Source organism: Rhopalosiphum padi, chromosome 1 (genome assembly GCF_020882245.1).
Source record: "Rhopalosiphum padi isolate XX-2018 chromosome 1, ASM2088224v1, whole genome shotgun sequence".
NCBI lineage: Eukaryota > Metazoa > Arthropoda > Insecta > Hemiptera > Aphididae > Rhopalosiphum > Rhopalosiphum padi.
Genome location: NC_083597.1, coordinates 8,820,498 through 8,842,470, shown reverse-complemented (window position 1 = coordinate 8,842,470; position 21,973 = coordinate 8,820,498). Strand labels below are relative to the sequence as shown.

General features: G+C 25.1%; 1 protein-coding gene and 1 long non-coding RNA gene across 3 annotated transcripts; both read right to left on the bottom strand.

Moving 5' to 3' along the window:
* Window positions 1-2,571: 2,571 nt before the first annotated feature.
* On the bottom strand, window positions 2,572-5,159 carry LOC132932012 (chromobox protein homolog 1-like). The gene is made up of 2 exons (XM_060998176.1): window positions 4,932-5,159; window positions 2,572-3,599 (listed from the first exon to the last, which is right to left on the bottom strand). Exons 1-2 carry the CDS (start codon window positions 4,940-4,942, stop codon window positions 3,371-3,373), a joined length of 240 nt encoding a protein of 79 aa, XP_060854159.1. The 5' UTR covers window positions 4,943-5,159; the 3' UTR covers window positions 2,572-3,370.
* A 1,055-nt stretch (window positions 5,160-6,214) lies between these two features.
* Window positions 6,215-21,652, bottom strand: LOC132932013 (uncharacterized). 2 transcript variants are annotated; one of them, XR_009662805.1, is made up of 8 exons: window positions 21,514-21,652; window positions 21,346-21,449; window positions 19,577-19,746; window positions 12,940-13,019; window positions 12,671-12,868; window positions 11,813-12,000; window positions 6,393-6,455; window positions 6,215-6,295 (listed from the first exon to the last, which is right to left on the bottom strand). It is a non-coding gene; the product is annotated as an uncharacterized LOC132932013 (long non-coding RNA). The 2 variants fall into 2 exon arrangements; XR_009662804.1 differs by having other exon boundaries at window positions 21,346-21,582.
* Window positions 21,653-21,973: the final 321 nt, after the last annotated feature.

Genomic DNA, 21,973 nt, shown 5'->3' with positions numbered 1-21,973 from the left:
AAATTATGTTACAAATTAACTAAGATCATTTGTAACCGCAGCATTTTCAAAAAATGAATGTCAAAATGGCTACGATAAGATGAAATAATACTTAAATATATGTTTATGACATAATGCATAATTATATCATATTTTATAGTTTTTAGTAAATCAGTAGCGGATTCTATGCATGAACTTATGAACCGAGGATAAATTTAGAGGTTGTGGTGCAACAATTACTTTTATTCGCAGATATAAACTTGCACAGCAATAAAGTAAAAAGTGCATTATTTTTATTTACATTTATTTAATACTTGGTATTTTTTTATTATATTTATTATAACACAGTAAATGTTTCCTTAATAAAATTATAGTAATTACCTTCTTACCATTTTGTTATACTCTGTTTTTTATAGATTAATGTGAATTTTATTGACTACTTAAATAAGTGGAAATCAGATATTCCAGACCAAAGTTTACGATAATAGGTACTCACTTTTTTTTAAAAACCGTTTCAGAACAGTTTTTTGTTCCTCATAAAAATCTGATTAGGAATTAGGTAGTAATAATAGTATTATCTACCAGTTCAAAATTTAATTGATGAGGGATATAGATATTGAGACAATAATTTGAGGATTTTTGCTTTAATGCAAAAAAAAATTGAAATTTAATAAAAATTTTAACAGATTTTATGCATATGACTCACTCAAAATCTATGTGTCGACATATTGGTGGAAAATGAAGATGGCACTTATGAGATAGAATTCATCTTAACACATGAGCAGACTAGTATAAATATACCAGAGATTTTAAATAACCTAGATAACTAACTATCAATATCGCCTATCACATAAACTGAATCCAGCGGTTGTAATCGTCCGCCATTTGTAAAGAGGTCAAGTTATGGCGCTGGATATAGTAAAACATATTATAGTAGCTGATTTTTTTTATTATTTAGATTCTAAATTTCCTTAATTATTTTTTATACAGATTAGGTATAAATGTATAGTTCATATAGAATAGTGTACTACACAAATTATACATTATACAAATTATAAATTATACATTATAGAAATTATAAATTATACATTATAAATTTGTAACCTTCATGTTATAAATTATTGGTTTAAAAACAAAACAAGTTTATTGAATTTATTTCTTTTACTAATGCAATTTATAGCCAAAGAATGATTTTTTGCAAATGCATGAAATCTTATTTTTAAGTACATGCTAACAACTAATTTAATTAGTTCTAATTTATGTGGGCTTGCCAACATATTTTCTTCTTCACAATCTAATTCACCAAATATTTGAGAATTCTGAGAAAAATAGTTTTTAATTAATATTATGATTTTTGTTGATATTTTTGTAATATTCATATTGCCTAAGTTATTAGTTAAAATAAAAATTATTTTCTCAGTCTCTTTAATTATTTCAAAAACACTAGATGATGCAGAAACTAAACCACCACAATTTTTTATATCAACAAATTTTGTATAAAAATCATTATGAACATAGTTATGATCTGTTTGTTTTTTTAATAAGCTTTTTTTGCAGGAAATACAGAAGACTTTTGGTGAAATTTTCCTCACAACAAAGCCTGCTATATAATATAATATATTTAATTTTTGATCATATAAATTAGAGCTATCATTATTCATAATTGATATTTTATTTAATAACATCTCATCGACTAGCTCATCATAATTGTTTAAACCACTAATTAATAAACTGATGTTTACAACCTATTTGAGATACATAATTCATTAATTATTCGTAAGTCACTTGTAAGTTGTTAGTTAAACGTGGTTATCTGTATTCTATGCGTGGTTACACACGACACTACACAGAGATTTTAAATAATTTATTATTTAAATTTAAAATCTCTGACAGTACATCATTACACGAATATTGTCATATTCACCTTTTTGCAAATGACGGCATTATCAGTTGGCTGGTATATTGCGGCTTCAATGATAACGGTGAGTTACTTATCAAGGTTATTTAAAATCTCTGAAATATACATATATGATATAAGAGGTTTATTGCATAATCAATATTTTTTCATACCTAAAATAGTGATAAAAGGATTGTGGCTTAACTCCTTAGTGATAAATTAAACTAGGTTAGATTTTAGATACTTTCATTATATTATTATTGTTATTAGCAGCCAATTATAGAATATGAATATTTAGTTTTTTTTTAATCTTCTTGTGAAATAAGTTACAACCTTTGTCAAATTGCTTACAATCAAAACACATAATCATTGTATTGAATACAATTAACTACAATTAAAATTAAAATGGATAAAACATATTAATTTTGAAAATTAATATACAATAGATAAAAATGAATATTAAATATAATAAAAATTATTTGAAGTTGTATTTTGTTTAAAGTCGGACGTTGAGTAAAAGTCGGTATATTTTACTGTACTGAGACGATTAAAATATTTATTGGGATACCTGCTGGTAAATCAGCACGTTTGGTCATACTAGTTATACATCTACAGTGATATTGATAATACAAAAAAACAAAATAACTAGGTGATTTTAAATGGTACTATAGCTCTGTCGATAATAATAGATAATATACGGTGAAAAAATGCTTTTAATTATTAAAATAAGATACAAGTATTCAATATTTAGACTCAACATTTGAACAAATAAATAAACTTAAATTAACATATTTTGGCATTTAAGTGGAAACTACACTCGCGTGTTGTTTCCGTAAAACACAGCAAAAGCTGTTTAGCGCGGAATAGAACCAATTTGACTGTAGTTAAGACTCCAAATTGATAAATAATATAGTTGAGAACATTATCTGTGAAATAACGTTTTTATTTATTTTATATCACTTATACAATTTCTAATTGTTTCAAAATCCATTATTTTTAATAATTTTATTTTTAGTCAAGATATCTAAAAATAATAACAATATTTCACAGCCAATGTTCTTCTTTTTATGTAGTGAAAATGTTGTTTCTTAGTTATGATTGCAGTTTGGTTCTTTCCCGTGCAATACAGTTTTTGCTATGTTTTACATCTGTAAGACAGTGACAATAGGGTGTGTCCTCTTAAGAAATAATTTTTCAAAACCAATAATTATTTAATAACATAAACTGATATATAAACAAATTTTAAGAGAACACTATTATTATACTGTAATAAAAAAAAAATTGCTATTTTATGAAAGTATTTAATTACTAACATTTAAATATTTAATAATTGATGAACTAATAAATTTATCTGTAAGGCATACCTACTACATATAATAAAATTAAATAATTGAAGACATTTACAATAAGATATGATATAAAATAAAAGTCCCTTTTTGAACACTTGTCATCCTTATCTGTATTATAATAGTTATTAAACGCCATTTAATTTATCTAAACCCACTCTATTGGTAATGATGAATAGTAATCGATAACGATTTGTGGGAATTTTTTATTAGCCTCTTTAGCTGGTATCAACTCGGCTTCATCAATTCCTTTAAACTTCACTAAAAATGTCAACGGGCCACTAAAATCAGTAACTCCTAAAATTTTTTCTACTTCTTTATTGTTAGGCTTGGAATTTTCATGTTCTGCATTTAAACCGCCAACCTTTTTGCTTGAGCTGTAAGAAAATTACATTAATATATTGATAATTGAAACATCAAAATGGATTTATCATTGATTTAAAATAGGTTGCTGCAGATGACAACCAAACAGTGTTACAAAACTTTTTTTTGTATACGTGTAACCTCTATAAGTATTATGCCTTACAAATCATAGAATTTGTATGATATTATTAATAGTATGCTTATGATTATGATTATGCTTATGATTCACTACATTGTTTTAGTTACTTATGTTTAATATTAATAATAATAATAAAAAAAAAAATAATAAAATAAAAATTGTATATTTGTAGAACAAAATAAATACCTCATCTAATCATTGTAAGAATAAGTTTGTCAAGTGAACAGAAATCTAACCATTTTTATTCTACAAATATCCCTGAAATATTATGTAGAATTTAAAAAGATGACAGAATCACATTACTAATTGGAAAACACAACAATTAATATGCGCGTAAATGCATAATAGGTGTGTATTGTCTTATTTAATAAACCAGCAACAGAGCTCCAAGAATGATGAACTCACAATTCGCCGTTAGAAAGAAAAGTAAAAGTCACAACTATTTTGACATGTATGTTTTAAGGATGGGCCGGTTGGGGTCGATAAATATAAATTACGTACATAAATTTGGGCGACACGGAGAGCATTAACATGACGTCATGAACCACGTGTTGGGGAAGTTTATGTAAATTAGTCAGTAGCTATAAGACATATTCATGTCTGATGTATTTGTATACATACATGTAGTAAAAAGTAGTTTTTTTTATTATTATTTGTTCGTTTGATAGATATATGAAAACATGACTGCGACGATCATTTGTGTACCAATTAGTCGATCCTGACAGTTGACACAAACAAGAACGCGCATAAATAGGGTAAGTCCGAAAACCATCGTAGCCTGTCTACGGCGAAGACGTATGTGCATTGCATTATAATCTACTTAGTCACTTAGGACTACAAAGTAAGAGAAAGGCAATGCATAACACTTTCAACTCTCAGGTTACGCGATTGGAAAATTGTTGATGTAGGTAGGTATCCATTATAAATTCGAAATGGATTTTGTGATTTATTATTTGTACGGTCGAACATTTACCTATAACCACCATTACCTTCATTTGGATAATGATGACGGTGGCGACGTCGCCAAAATTACCGATGAACTACAAGATTATGATTTTTTTTTTTTTTAAACTATTCAGACCTTAGTCATGTGCAGATAATATGGATAACAGATAACATTTGCAAACAATGAAAACAGCGGGTAAAACCGAGTTACAGGAAATTCAGAAGCTCGGGCATATGCATAAATATTATAGTTGTTACTCACCGGAGATACATATTGAAGATTGTCAATGAAAATATCTGAAATGAGTTTACGGCGGTGGAGATGTCAACCGTGTGGCGGGATCCAAGTAAATGAAAGACAACAGTGGATCATCGACCGACAAACAACAAATTACAGAACAAATACATACAGTGCCAACAACTTAATAAAATGATGATTTGACAAGAGATACCAACACAATAGACACACTGTTTGTAACGGGAAAAAATGGAATGCTCGAGACCAGCCCGCCATTTTTTTTATTTAAAAAAGAGTCACTGCGTATTAATATGGAATAAATCACACACACATTACACATGTTCACTTCATGAAAAAATCAGTGTTCGGAACGTTATCTAAAAAAATTGATTCGTTCACGTTCACGTTCAGTCCTTAAAAAAGGAACTCGTTCACGTCTATGTTTTTTCAAAAATGAACGCGTTCATTGGGTCATTCATTTAATTTTTTTAATTTCTTTTTATGAATCAACCTGCAGTAAATATAAAATTCCATAATCATATACGACTCAACCCAAAAATAAAAATACAATTTAGAATTTAGAGCATTAACAATTTATAAAGTATCTGAATTATATTTTTAATATCCGACATGTTATTTGAGTTACATTTTGATAATAATTTCCTAGTGATTAATAGCCAACCAGTTGAAAAAAATCTTTTCTATTGAAGACTTAGATTCAGGTGGAATTGAAAAATATGATTTTATTTCCTAATATATTCATCTGGAACTATAAATATAATAAAAATATTAGTGTAAAATATTGACTTATTAATGGAATTAATAAATCAAAATTAAAATTATATTCTATTCTTTTTTATGAAAAAAACCAAAATCATAACATTAAAGTAAAAATCACTTATACTCGGTAGATACTTCTTGTGCAAGTGACTGTAATGCCATTAGTTTGTTGGTCATCTATAGCAACTTGTTTAAGAAAGAATACTAATATAATAAATAAGTTATTTGTGATGAATCTTAGTGGAGGAAAGTTAATTAGATAAATGAGCTATTGATATGTTTTAATGATCTACATTAATTGTATATAAAGCTTCCTATTTAAATAATGAAATGACCATGGTCAGTATCCATTAATGTATAAATACTTATTATAGATTTGCAGTTCCAGCTTATCGTAAACATTGATTGTTGAATACACAACATTGTCTACGATAAGATATTGCCAATAATCAGATAATTTGGAACCCTAGAGCACTTTATATTATTAAAATATTTTTGAAACTTGTATATTATCTACTTACCACATCATTGTCTACGATAAGTTATTGTTGTATAAGTCCAAGCGACTGCAAATGCTTTATTAGAAAGTCACCAATTTCGTTCTGTATCTGAAAAAAAAATAATAATAAAATTAGGCAAATCTGATAAATCTAGGTAAAAGCGACTTTAATAGATATAATGAAAATTATTGGCTAAAATATTTACTTATATATGGAATTAATAAATCAAAATAACAATTGATTTCTATGCTCTTTTGATGACAAAGACCTAAAACATTTAGAAGATTATTCAAAATTATTAAACACACATAAGAATATTTTAAATAATTTTAAGTACCTACCTACCTTTATTTTACTATTTTTTTAATATGTTGTAATATATATGTGGGTGCGCACAGGGCTTTGATTTTTCATGGGTCAAAGTGCCCTATATGCCTCAATCATACTACCCATATATTTTTAATAAATACCTAAATTACTAAATTCAATTTTAGATATTATTTTTGAAACAAATTTGTAAAAACTTGAATAATTGTATTTTAGTTACTTATGAACAAGCTACCATAAGGGAGAAAGAAATATTTGAACAAGCATCAGAGTTTGATAGAAGCATAGGCCGTGGAAAAAAGAAACGAAAGATGAAATTTAAAAATAATGAAAATTTAAATTATTACCTTGATAAAAGTGGTAAATTGAAAACTAAATTCCTTATATTTCTGTTCAATATTAGATAGGTATTTAATAATAATTAATATATATTTTTTTATAAATGATTTTTAGCTTATTAATGAAAAACATTTTGTTACTTAGTCTTAACATAATTATTGTTATTTATAAAAATTAATAGGAGTCAACATTTTTATATTAGATAGAGAGGTACCTATTATAAATTTTAAATATTAATTATATTATATATGAATATATAGATAGTAGTGCAGTGCAAACATCTATAAAAATTGTAACAGACACTGAAAATCAAAAAGGTGTACCTTCATGCAGAATACATTGTCAAACAATATTATTTCTGGTAAATATGAATAATATCATATTTTTTATATAACTAATTATTTTTATTTTTAAAACTTAAAATTGTATATTTATTAGATGCAATGGAAGTACTGAATTATACTTAATCAAATATGAATATTCTACCAGATGTTTCTGTAGCAACTATTTCACACGATATTGATACACAATATGGCAAAGAACAATTATATGCTGAGTTAACATTAGATAATAATTCTAATGACAAAATATTGTCTTCTAGTGTTGATAGTATATGTAAGTTAAATTGCTCAATTTTTATAATTTTAAATTACAAACATGATTCATCATCTAATTTTATTACAATATATACCTAAAATTAGTCAATATTGATGTGAACGTTGTAAACAGCAGTGAATTTGAACTATATGGCCAAAAAAAACCATTCCAATTTATTGATAATTTTGCACATAATACAACATATGATAATGATGTTGGGGATATTGTAAATTCAGTAAATAACGATAACAACTGTAATTTGAATGATGTTTATGGGAATCGTATAAACTTAGGTAATACAACATATTATTAATTATTTTATTATAATACCTAATATTGCAATAATTCAATCTTATAAAAAATTCACAAACCTTTGTGTTGAAGCAAATAAATCAATTATAATAATAATAAAATAAAGTAATTTATTATAATAATAATATAATATAATAATTTTATAATAATATATTATAATATATAAAAAAAAATACCTGAATGAATATTGTTGAAATTATTGTTTTTGTTGCTTAAATATATGAAAGTAAATCACAAAATCGAAATTATGAAATGCTTAATTACTATTTTTTCTTTAATAAATAAATACTAGTTACGCTTATAGCTATTATATAATGTATCTCAAAAAAACCATTAATTCTAATTCGTGAATCTAATTTTATAGAAGAAATGGTTGCAAAAGTTAATACTAGTTTATGTATTTCAACCAACTCTTATGTAAAAAGAATTGATGCCAAAATTGATAAAATAGAAAAAATGCTTGAATCTAATACAGCAGGTTATCACCATAATTTTATTATCAACAGATGTTTGATGAAGATTTCACCTCTCTTTTTCCAATGAAAAATATACAAACTATTAATGATGTTGATACAAAAATTAAAAATGATTCTAAATTTGAATGTCAAATAGTAAGTGTATAGTATATAAATATTCATGTTTGTTAATGTAATGTTTAACTATTAAATATATAAAATAAATTTTTATTTTTAGAAAGCATTTATTACTACTATTGGTGGTACTGACATAAAAAATGTTGTAAAAAGAATTCTTCATCAAATGTTCTCTAACGAATTATCCTCAAAATGTTCCTAGACTGGGTTCAACACAAATTACAAATTAGAAAATTTGAAATTAATGAGTATTATAAAAGGTGAGGCAATATAGAAACATTTATTTTGAATGTGAACAATATTTATAATATCTATATTATTAACTTTTTTTTTTTGATTTTCAAGACATTGCCAAAGAACATTTTTAAGGTACTGATATATCTTTTGAAAATCATGTTAAAGATAGGTTCAGGCACAGTACTCAACGTTTAGTAAGAGAAAAAGAACGGAAACAATAAAATTAACCAGATTGTTTTATCTATAATATTTTTTATTTTATACATATTTTACATTATTAGTGCAATGCAAGAGACTATTGCTTTATTATTTAATATTTGTGTAGTGCTATATTTCTTAAACAGAAATAAAGTACCTACTACCTAATTATTATTAATATTAATTATATGATCTTATTTATAGTTTATAATGCTCAAAGTATTTCCACAGTGATGTTTTTTATTTTATGTTTCACTATTATATTATTTAAATATACTTAATATTAATATTTATATTAGTTTAATATAATTATATTTAAATAGACTTGATATTTTTGAATAAATATTTTTGCATTATGGATTAATATTTTTTTATTATCGTTGATTAAGAAAATTAAACCACTTAAAATGTCAAAAAGAAATTTTAATCGGCATATTCAACAGCTAATCCAAATGGCATCATCATCAACCATGGTTCTAAAATCAAAACTCTCTAATATAAGTCCTGCAATTTCAAATTTGTTAATATTCAATCTCCATCAGTTTTTGGTGAACAGTCAGAAGATGTACCAGATATTCCTTTAATTTGCAATAATATTTCTAATACAAATTTTACTGAAAGAATTAATTTTTCTAATAGAAATGATAATGATAATTATAAAAAACCAAAACTTGTAGACAGTTTAAAAAACATAATTTCAAAGTGTCATATATCACACAATTTTATAAATGAGTTATTGTTAATTTTAAGACAAGAGGGATTGGATCTCCCAAAGGATGCAAGAGTTCTTTTAAATACACCAAAACATCAAACTATCATACATATAAATCCAGGATCATATATTCACTTAGGAATCAAAACTATGATGTTTCCAATACTAAAACCATTTATTTCTGATTTTTGTAATACATCCATAGTAAAATTATCTTTAAACATTGATGGATTACCAATTTCTAAAAGTTCCAAAGCATGCTTTTGGCCCATTTTAAATATCTATTATAAATAACACCAAATTATCTAAACTAATTATACCTATAGGTATTTATCACGATAAATGTAAAAAGTCTGATTGTATTTTAGAATTTTTAAACCCTTTTGTATCAGAAATTAATGGTTTAATAACTAATGGTCTCTATATAAATAAACAAAAATTTACTTTTGAAATTTCCCAAATCATCTGTGATGCTCCCGCAAAGGCATTTATTCTCAATGTTAAACAATTTAATGCTTATCATGGTTGCAATTCATGCACTGAAGAAGGAACATTTCTTAACAGAATGACCTTTTTAGGAATGGACTCAAAATTAAGAACTGATAAATCTTTTCGTGAAAAACTGATATGGATTATTATAAAGACAATAGTCCATTGTTAAATTTTAAAATTGATATTACATTATCAGTAGTACTTGACTACATGCATAATGTTTTTTTGGGTGTTATGAAGAGAATGCTACAATTTTGGTTGAAAGGACCAAAGCCAGTTAGACTTAATAAAATAGATATTGACATTATTTCTTCAGAACTTATAAATTTAAAAAAAATATTTCTTGCGGAATTTAGTAGGCTACCTAGATCGCTTGAAGAAGTTGAATTTTGGAAAGCCACTGAATACAGATCATTTTTACTCTATACTGGGCCTATTGTCTTGAAGGGGAGATTAAAGAAAAAATTCTACGAGCATTTTATTATTATTCATACAGCTATTCTTATAGCCTTCTTGCTTCTAATGAGACTTATTTAACTTATAATGATATGGCTATAACTTTAATTAGACAATTTGTCTATGATTATGCAATTTTGTATGGAAATGAATTCATAACGTACAATGTTCATAGTTTAATACATTTATCTAATTTTGTAAAACATCATGGACCACTAGATTCTTTCAGCTCATTTAAATTTGAAAATATTTGCAGTTTGTTAAAGAAAGCTTTAAAAATGCAACATTTCCCCTTCAAGAAATTTATAACCATATTATATAACATAGAGAACTTCAAATACAATCAGTTATAAAAAATTGTTATCCTATTTTAAAGAATGAAATCCATAAATATGATACATTTTATTTATATAATTCATTTATAACTTATTATGAAAAAATTATAACCAATCAATTTTTAATATGCTCTATAAATTTAAAGAATGGTTGTTTTATTTTAAAAGATAATAGTATTGTTGTTGTAAAAAAAATTTTAAAATATTCCAATGGTCAAATTGAATTAGGAGTAATGAAATATAATACTTATTCTTTTTATCAAAATAAATGTTTTTTTTAATACTATACCTAATGACAGGGCTATTGTCATTAGCTTATTACATATTAATGAGTAATTTCATATTTTTATATTATTATTATTTTTTTTTATAATAAATAATTTAATACAATTATTTTGAATATAAAAATATGCCTGTATTCAATAATGTATTAATGTATATTTTTTTGTTTAATTTTACTTTTATTATAATAAACATCTTATTTTATTAACTGAAATTACACTGTTCTTTTATTTCATCAATTAACATGTTAAGTTTAAAACATTGTTTATGGTTTTTACTTTATGTAATATTATACAGAATAGGCAATGAACGTGTGAAGTGTGAACTAATTGGGCAAACCGAACATTATGTGAATATAATGCATATAACATTATGATCACTATACACTTATTATAGGTACCTATATTTTATTATAATGTAAATAACCGGACAAAATTTAGCTGGATTGTTTAAAATTGTAAACCCCCCCCCCCACTGTGTGTGATTATAAAGAGCATTAAATTTAAGCAGCAAGAATAGTATTTTAGAAATTAACATGGACCTCTAATGGAAGTTATATTGTTACAACACATGGCTGTTTTTATTTAATACTATATGATTTCTATAGGTTTTCTATGAGTAGTTGGTATAATATGTCATAAATGCTGTTCTATAGTAGTCACATAATTGATTACCTTGTGCAGTTCTTAGGTAGTTTGTGCAATATGCAATAGAAGATGCTTTATTGACTATCCATAGTACTCACATTTTGATATCGCATTTGTACCATCACTCAACCTGGCATTTGGCATCCATGTTGTATTTCAGAGAAGTAAATAGGCACTTAATTGTAACTTCAGACGTATCAATGTGATAACTATGTAACTTCTATTATATGGGATTTTGCACATCGGGCCCTACAGCTTACACCAGCACTTCTCAACCTGTGGTACGCTGAAAAATCATAGGTGATGCATAAGCTTACAGGAGATAGATAAATCAATTTAATGTTTTATTTAATATATTACTCTGTAAAATGTATTTCTGATGAATAAATAATAAAAAAAAACACCAAACATTTTCTGTGGTATGATATAAAATTATTTGCTTATTTGTTTGAGCTGTCATTTTCTAAATAAAGAGTATGACGTGCACTAGCTGCTTTACTGTACCTGTATACCAATAAATTCATACCATAATAGTATCCACTATTCACAGGTAAGATACATAAGTATTAATTACTAAAAATATTAGGTCAATCCTTTACATTTATTTTTTAGGTGGTGATGAATGAGTTCCAGTGAAGATAATGATGATATATTTAAAGATCCACCGTATTCACTACCAACTAAAAATTGTACAAATAAAAACATAACTATTAATTTTCAAAAAATATTTGTAACAACTTGTTATTAGGTAATGAATAATAGCTGGGCTTATTATTTATATATTAGGTACATCAAGTTCACAGAGATGTTCAAAAATTGATACCAATTTTGGTGGTATTGTAGACACAATATTGTATTAAATACAAACAAAGTTAGCTATTTAGCAGTTAATAATACCGGAACTCTTTTATTTTTATTGAATTCATATTTTAATGAAAAATATTTTTAACTAATACCTTTTATTTTTTATTCATATATTGAAATTAGAAAGATAACTGATTATAACACAACTTCAGAAATCTGCAGATAATTCAAATAATACTCCACCAGTATTAGAGAGCTTATGTTTGATGAAACTTTGTTGAATGATATTATTGCAGAAGGTAATGTCATACATATTTAAATATTGTGTTATATTATAAAATGCAAACTACCTGTTTAATTGAAAGAAAAAGTTAAAGAATGAATTAAAATATTTCATTTATATTTATATATATACTATTACTTTCATAATTTAGAGAAGAGGAATCTATCCAAACTTCAGCATCTCCATAGTAGCCACTAATAATTATAATATATTAACTCCTGAAAAAAAAACTAGGTAAATAAATAATCATATAATTGCTTCTGATAAATGTTATATGTGTAATATTTATAATGTTTGATTTTAATTTATAAGGTATATCGACATCAAACAAAAGTTATAATCTTATCAATACAAATTTAAACAAAAAAATATTATAACACTAAATAAATTGTTAAATTGTATTATGTCAACAATTTGTAATAAAATAATTTTCCAAAAATTTTAAGTATCAACAAATTTTCATTTTAGAATTATAACAGATAATAATTAATTGTAACAAAAGGTGGGCAAGTGGGTATCACTCTGCTGTATAGTAGTGATGGAGAGTAGGTTACTATAGTGGCGCCGAACCTACCTATAACCCAAGAGAGGCGACTGCCCCTCTTTTTTTTGGGGTGGATAAGGTCCGTGGGTACCCATAAAAAACAATTTATGTAAGTTATAAATGTCTAATTAAGTGTAGCAGGAATAGGGATAAGCAACGATAATGCCCAATAAATAACATACGCAGTGTACCATTTGTTTTCTCTCTCTAGTCCATTCGCAACATGGTAATCAAGACGACAACTAAATCAATTTTAATATAGATCCATTGACCCATCGCTCATCATGCGTATGCAAATATCAATAATAGCTTTATATAATATTAATTTATTATCGATAAGTATAATATTATAAATAGAATTTGACGGGGTTTTCACATTTCTCTGTCTCTAACCGTTGCAATCAGATTCGTGCCCAGTGTTTACTGTTTGATGTGTTTCAATTTCAATAGTAACATAGGCAGTTTTATTTTTATTTTATTAACTACAAAAAAATTTAATTACTGTTGGCACTGTTAATTGTTTATAATATATTAATGTTTAAATCTAAATCTAACACATATCGTAATTTTTACTAAAAGTATTAGTCTTTTTTTTAAATTACATATTTTGTGATTTGGTATTCTCTTATCTCTTTAAACTTCAAAGTAGAATTAAGGTAAGTTTAATTATTTTTATAATTCATTATTATTGGGACTTAATAAGTATTTAACTATGTTATAATAAATATCTATTTAATTATTATTAAAATATATCTGAAAACATATTGCATATTAATTTTAAATATTATCTTATTAGTTTCAAGATATTTATGTGTTTTCTTATTCTAAAATGTGAATATTTTTTTCAATTAAAATGTATTTGGTTATTTATCAAATTACCCACTCAGAAACATTATGAATGCAACAGTACTCATGCCTTCCATAAAAATTCTCTTATTCAATATTTTATATTTTGTTTAAAAAATCAATATAATTCTTTTTTTTTAAATAAAACTTTATATTTTAATACATCTCAATGAATAATTTAAATATCTTAAGAATAGTTAATTTATACATTTTTTTAGTACCTATATATCTTATTTTATATTATTATATGAACATATAACCAAACACTAGTTATGAACTTTGGAAACTATTTATTCTGCAAATGTGGCAAAAAAAGGGGAAGTATTAATAGTAAAAATTGGAAACGTCATTTGAATGCATGTCAAAAAAAGAAAAATATATCATCAATGAGCAGTATTACACATTTTTTTAAGTCAACAGATTTTCTATACAAAAATTAAGGTATATAATAATTATATTATTTGTATGTGATATTTTAAAGTCATTATAATTTTAAATAATTTGTTATACATATTAGTTATTCAGTACCTATCTGGCAAATGACAAAGAGTGTTGAATTCATATTTTTAATACCTTATAGATAGTACCATCAATTATGTAAATGCATGTATTTGTGAAGCTGACGAAAGTACATCTACATTACTAAGTAAAAAACACAATTTTAAATGTAGGATAAGATACTAAGAAAAAAATAAAAAAAATTATGAGTATAATTTTAGACAAATAATTATTATTTGTTTATTTGTTTATTAATTTACGAAATAAAAATTCTTTATTTAGTACAGCACACAACAATAATACAGTAATATAACATAATTAACACATACAAGGGGCGATGGCCCAAAAATATTATTATTATTTATTAAATAAATACTATTTAAAATTAACAAGATTTTCAAAATGTATATATATATATATATATATGAATTATATGCATTTATGTTTAAAATATGCAAAAATACGCAAAAAAATTATTTTGTTTAATCAAGAATAAGTCAAATCATGATTCATGGGCATATCTGACAACGAATCAAATTGAATCTAAGAAAAAAAATATGCAAATGCAAAAAATTCTAGCTTTTATTATTACTTAAACTTTTTTGAAAAATTAATAATATATATGATTTTTTTTTTTCAGTTAATCAAAGCAAAGAAGTAACAACTCAGCATATCATACTAAATACAAAGTTAAATATTGATGATAATGATGTTGAGACACCAATAGACAAAAATATATAATATCTTGATTCGGGTAATCATGAATCTTTATTAAGACTCTAATAAAATGAACCGTAAGACTTTATATTTAAATTATTATTATTTTAAAATTCTTCATAATCATAATTTTTATCATATATTATAGTACCTACCTACATCAGGTGCGTTTATTCAGGTTTAATCGTTTTTGCCAAAATCTTCAAACCTTCAAAGGGTATTTTAAAATCATTATCAGATTTCTATATTATACTATCTTTTTGCCTTATATTATCTTCTCTGTTATATTTACAGTTTTAATGTAAAAATAAAAAATAATATTACACAGTAAATACTGACCACATTTAGAACACATTTTAAGATTTTGGCACTATTATTTTATTTCTGGAATTGGAAGGCAAATTACAAATAACGCAGCTGACCTTAATATGTATTAAATGTATGTGGTTGTATGTAGGCATAATATAAACTTGTATAAAAAAAAATCTGTCTCTATAGTTTGTTTTTATTTACAGTTACATAAATTAAATTAAATTTTATTTTAGTATACATACAAATTATATGATAATTTTTTTACAGTTGTTGAGTTTGGTAATGATTCTTCTATTTTTGGTGAAGTTGATAAAATAAATCCTGATCTTATTGAATAAATCTTCAAAAATGGGTCAGCTCAGCCTGTTCCTAATCAATTGCCAAATAAATGTTTTCCAAAAGATAGTCTGGGCCGTTCATTGTTTCATGAAAACTGGTATTATAAAAACAACTAAGTGGAGAAATAATTTGCAAAAAATGGTTGTCCTATTCTGTAAGAAAAAATAAAATATTTTCTCTCTACTGTGCGTTATTTGGAAATCGTGAAAATAAGAGTTGGACACGCGAAAGCTTTTCAAACTGGAAAAATGGAGTTACTAAAATTATTATTCATGAAACCTCTGAAACCCATATAACAGCATCAATTAAGGCCATGTATAAGCTTCATTTCCTCTTTTACCATCAATAATACAACAAAATAGGTATAATATTGTTATGAATAGAAAAATAGATAGCCATTTAATGGATCTGACTTTGTTTCTGGCTAGCCTTTTAGAGGGCATAAAGAAAGATGGCATGATGAATTAAGAGGTAATTTTAAATATTTAGCTTTGCTTTTAGCAAAATATTCTCCAGCTTTGGCTTCACATATTATAGAAGTACAAATTAGAGGGGGAAAAAACATATAATTTTTTATCATGGTAAAGACAAAACCAGTTAATACAAGGTATATCTACTACTATTTGTAATGTGATACAACAAGAAATTTTAAGCACTACTTTTTAAGTGTTCCGTTAAATACAACTTTTGACACATCACGAAAAGAACAGCTTTCATTGGTTTTTAGATACATAAATAAAACTTCAGGACTAGTTTGTGAAAGATTAGTGGCAGTTCGTGAAACTTTACTCTCAAATGGATATCATCTTTTTACCATGTTTGACAATATTTGTAAAGATATGAACCTAAATTGGATCTAAATATAAGATCTAAATATGATGGCGCTGCATTGATGAGAGAAGCCTATAAAGGACTTCAAGCAATTATCAAAAAAGAAAATCCTAGAGCTACTTACATTTGGTGTTGGGCACATAGATTTAATCTCATTATTGTAGATATAGTTAGCACTTATGTGGTTGCTCGTGAACCTTTTGGAAATTTAAAAACACTTTATGATTTCATTGGAAGCAGTAAAAAAAGAGTTGGATTTCAACTGAAGTCAACTGAATGACATTGAAAACAAATTGACAAATAAAACATTCAGATCAAGTTTGATAAGTATAAATGTATAAACTATAATATTATTATTATATGAATACCTTAATAATTTCTTCCTGTTTAACGTAATTTATTTATATACATTATAATAATAAATAATTGTATATGAAAGTATATAATAAGTAACATAACAAAAATAACTGAAAAATGTAATTAAATATGTAGGTATCAAATATAAAAAAAAAATTGATTAAAAATTAAAAATTAAGTTAATAATAACATATTGTTATACAGTTATAGTTGGTTATATTTGTAGTTATTTTTGTTATACCCTCAGTATACACTGTACATACTAATTATATACATATTTTATTTTGTATGCATTGCAGATTATAGAGCTCAAACGTCATTCAAGAAAACATTAATAGCCACATTTCGTCAAATGTTATGAAAAACATTTGAGGATATATTTTTAAAAGACTACAGTTATATTGGACAAAAAAAAGAAAAACATTTTTTCATCTCTTGCTTTGTGTTCTGCAATTAAAGGTAATATATTATAATATTACTTATTTTTTAAATAATAGAACTATAGAATTATAAATTAAATATTTATTTGTTTGTAAATTTATGTATACCTATTATAAAAAAATGAATTAGGTAAACAATTTAGATTATTAGATTATATATTGTATAATGTATAGTAATGAAATAAAATTAAATATGTGATTTAAAAAGAAAATAAATTAATTTTAAATGTATATATTAGGGTATATTCTTTGATTTTCGAGCATTATATATACAGGATATATTTGTATTTTTGAATTTATAACATTCTATAGATCCTACAGTAGTACAATTAATATAAAACTAAATAATATATATACTATTGACAGTACCTATATACTGCAAGAATAATAATTATTTTGTAACACACAAATCTAGGTTATATTATATTACTTTAACATGCATACATACATAATAATATAATATAATAGACCATTATACCTATAGTACGGCTAAACGTATTAGCTATGTTAAATATAGTGGTAGACTCAAATTGCAGTAAACTTAATAATAATATAATGAACTATTAAAATATATATAATGCTTTCTTTTATGTATTTTAATATTTTAATTATTCATTATTTTTTATAATTGTTTATAATGAAAGTAGTAAGAAAAATAAAACCCATTAAAAATGTCTCAAACTCAGAAACTAAAAAGTCATTAAAGATAAATATTGCTGGGGAAACATTCCATATAATAAAAAATAAAAATACTGAAATAGATATGCTTAATTGTAATTATTACAAATAAATTTAAATAAATTAATATAAATAATAATATAAATAAATTTAATATTTAAAATAAAGAATAAAGCCGGTTTATTTTTTAATTTCTGAAATGTTTATTGAGTTCAATGAGACCTTACACTATAATAACCTATTTTAACAGTAATATTATTATGATGTTTTTATGATCACAAAATATATATAATAATATAATATAAATATAGTGCAAATAATATATATTTAAATACATTTTCAACAAAATTATAACATTATTAAAATATTATTTGCACAATACAAATAATGTAATAAAAACATCATTTTGACATACTAATATGATTAATAACATTTAAATGTCATATTTTTTATAATAATATCATTACATAAATTAAATTATTATATAATAACATTATCTTAGTATTACTATTATAAAGAAATATTCTTGGCCAACAGTAATATTATAAAATCTTAAATATTATGAAAAAGTAAAGTTTTTGTAATATTATTCATTGTGAAATTAAATTATAATTACCAAGGCTGGGCATTAACGAGTTATAAAGTTAAAGTTAAGTTACTTTTAACTAAATTACTTAATGAGTTACTTTTATTTTCATGAGTAACCCAACTTAATGAGAAAACCCAGAATGATTTTAATATATTAACTATTAGTTATTAAGCAATAAATTTGTTATGTCGTCAACAGTTATTAATTGTTCATAACATTCTATTCGTATTGTTTCGTGTGACCTTTCATGTAATTAACTTTACACAATAAAATGAAAACTAACTTATTTTTAACTAAGGTAAGTTACTTTTTTTCAAATTAACTTTTAACAAGTTAAATAAATAAAAAAAGTAACTTTTAACTTCAAAATTAACTCACATTTTTCTGTATCAACTTAACTTAATGAGTTAAAATAATTAGTTAACTTGTTCAGCCTTGATAATTACATTGTTATATTTTTATTTTACTAAGTGGGTAGATTTGCAGCTTTAGCTTATCGCAAATATTGATTGTTGAATACACATCAATATTTGCGATAAGTTATCGCCAAAAATCAGTTATTGATAACAGTAGAGAAATTTGTATTATTCTTTTATAAATTTATAAAGCATTTACATAACTTACCTGTTTATGATATTCAAGTAGCAATACAAGAATTTAATTAGTTGCTTATAAAATGAAAGAACCCAAAAACTTTTCATCATAAGGTTTAAATTGATTATTTTACGCCTTTTTTTTTTTGTGCAAGGGACTGTAACAACTTTTATTAGTAAGTCACAAATATCCATCCGTTTCTGAAAAAGACAATGATAATTAAATTAGGTTTTTCGAATAAATCTTCGTGATAGAAATTTCAATAGATAGAATGAAAATTATATGCTACACTATTTACTTATTAATAGAATGCCTGTATGTTATATTAAGTACTGTAAGTCTTTCTTTTTTTGCGGAATTTTTACATGTTTATGTAATGCGTATACTACTGCTATAACTTTGATACAATATAATATAATTTAAATTTTAAAATTTAAAGTTCAATACAGATGTCTAGCTTATAAGTTAAAAAAATTATGTTTTGTAAGAAATAGATTTTGGATATTCTAGATAACTCATGTAGTAAGTTTCAAAATTACTATATTTATTTTCTCAAAATATCTCTACAATCAAATTAACTAATTATTGACTTTTACTCAATATCTTATGGTTATTTAAAATTAAGTGGATTCAGCCCTATCAATAATATCTGTTTTCTTGTATGAACTTAAACAGTTCAACACAATGAGAAAATATTGATAGTAGGAACCTACATATATTTTTATAAAAAATATAAGTTTTTATATTATAGATGATGCTAAGTTATTTAATAAATCATTTGGATTAAAAATAATACAATAAAAGCAAATAAAATAATAATATAGAATTTTGTTATGAAAACTGGATAATTTCATTAAGAATTGTAACAGTTGTGAACAGTATATTGAATTACTTAAACTTTGTCAATATATGTTTGCTATTCCAGCTCATAATGCAAATTTAGTGAGAATGTTTTCTAATATGAACATTCAAATGGACAGATAAAAGGAACCAAATGAAAATAGCAACAATTGAAGCAAGTTTTTATGTTCATACAAATGTTAATAAAAATTGTTTTGAGTTTTATAATTTAGTCTATATGATTATAATTTATAATTTTTAAATATACTATGTTCTAAAATGGACCAGTATACCAGTTTTTGTTCGCAACAGCCAGAAGCTGCGCGCGCCGTCCCCAGTACACCAATGTGTTAAGTTCTGTCTCGTGACAATAAGAACGTGCACACAACTTTTGGCAACTCGATACTCATCTCATTTAGAATAGCGTATAAATAGTAAGATTATATAATAAGATGACTACATGGCTACTAATAAAGTTGTATGTCCTTAAAATTTAGACACAATTACATCATTATGACAAATAATAAAATAAATACTTAATAATAATAAATTAATACATAACAGCAATTTCACATAAATTGAAATAAACAAGAATATGTGTACAAGTTATTGCACAGTAATATCTATCTCATTTTATCTTTAGAAAAAATATTCGTTTACATATAGTATTATCAAAAGTAAATAATTCTATACATTTTCATATCGAGATCTACACCCACCAGTATTAATAATTTATTTTTGTAAAAAGGGTGTGAGTGCTAAAAATTATTCACCGGCTAGCTCCGTGTTCTGTTATATAGTATACATACAGTATAACAATATGAATTTAGTCGGCGGCCGTAGACCGCACAATATAGCATAAAATAGAGAAGATATATTTTTATGTTTTTTTTTTTGTTATCTAAAATTTAGATTTAGATTCTAAATCACCCAGCTGTATGATATGTATGTTGTCGTACCGTCACGGAGCTATTGAATATTGAAATACTTCGTTAGCTGGTCGCCGCCCGTTACTTGCGACGTTTGTCTATTCATGTGGGCGGTGGGTAGGACGTCTTATAAACTATAATAAAATGAAATAACGCAACAAAACTGATATGGTTAAAAAAAAAAAGAAGTATTATTACCGTGTCACTTAATTGCTTTTTTAATATTATTCTATACAATTAAACGAGGAATGATCAGAAGGTGCCGAACAAAATAATTAACAACAACAAACGGAAGGTAAATAATCTTATCTGAGGCCGCGGTCGCGGTGGTGATACGACAGCAGCTGACGCCTGGTCTGCGGCGGCGGAGAACACTACTGCCAACAGTGCCAACCAGACTAAAACGGCAACGGCTCACAATACCCAGCTTCTATTGCCACTCCTATTTTATAGCAATCGCTATGCGTTGCACCATTGATTATACCTATATCATTATATTATATAAACTTGGTTTCACGCTGAACGGCTGAGCCTAAGGGCACAACAAAACGACAAACGCACACTAACGGCATACAGAAAAACGTGATTGAATAACATGTCCGGACAACGTAAGGATGGTGCGGACGTGATGCTTTTAAACCGACCACGGACCGAGGTG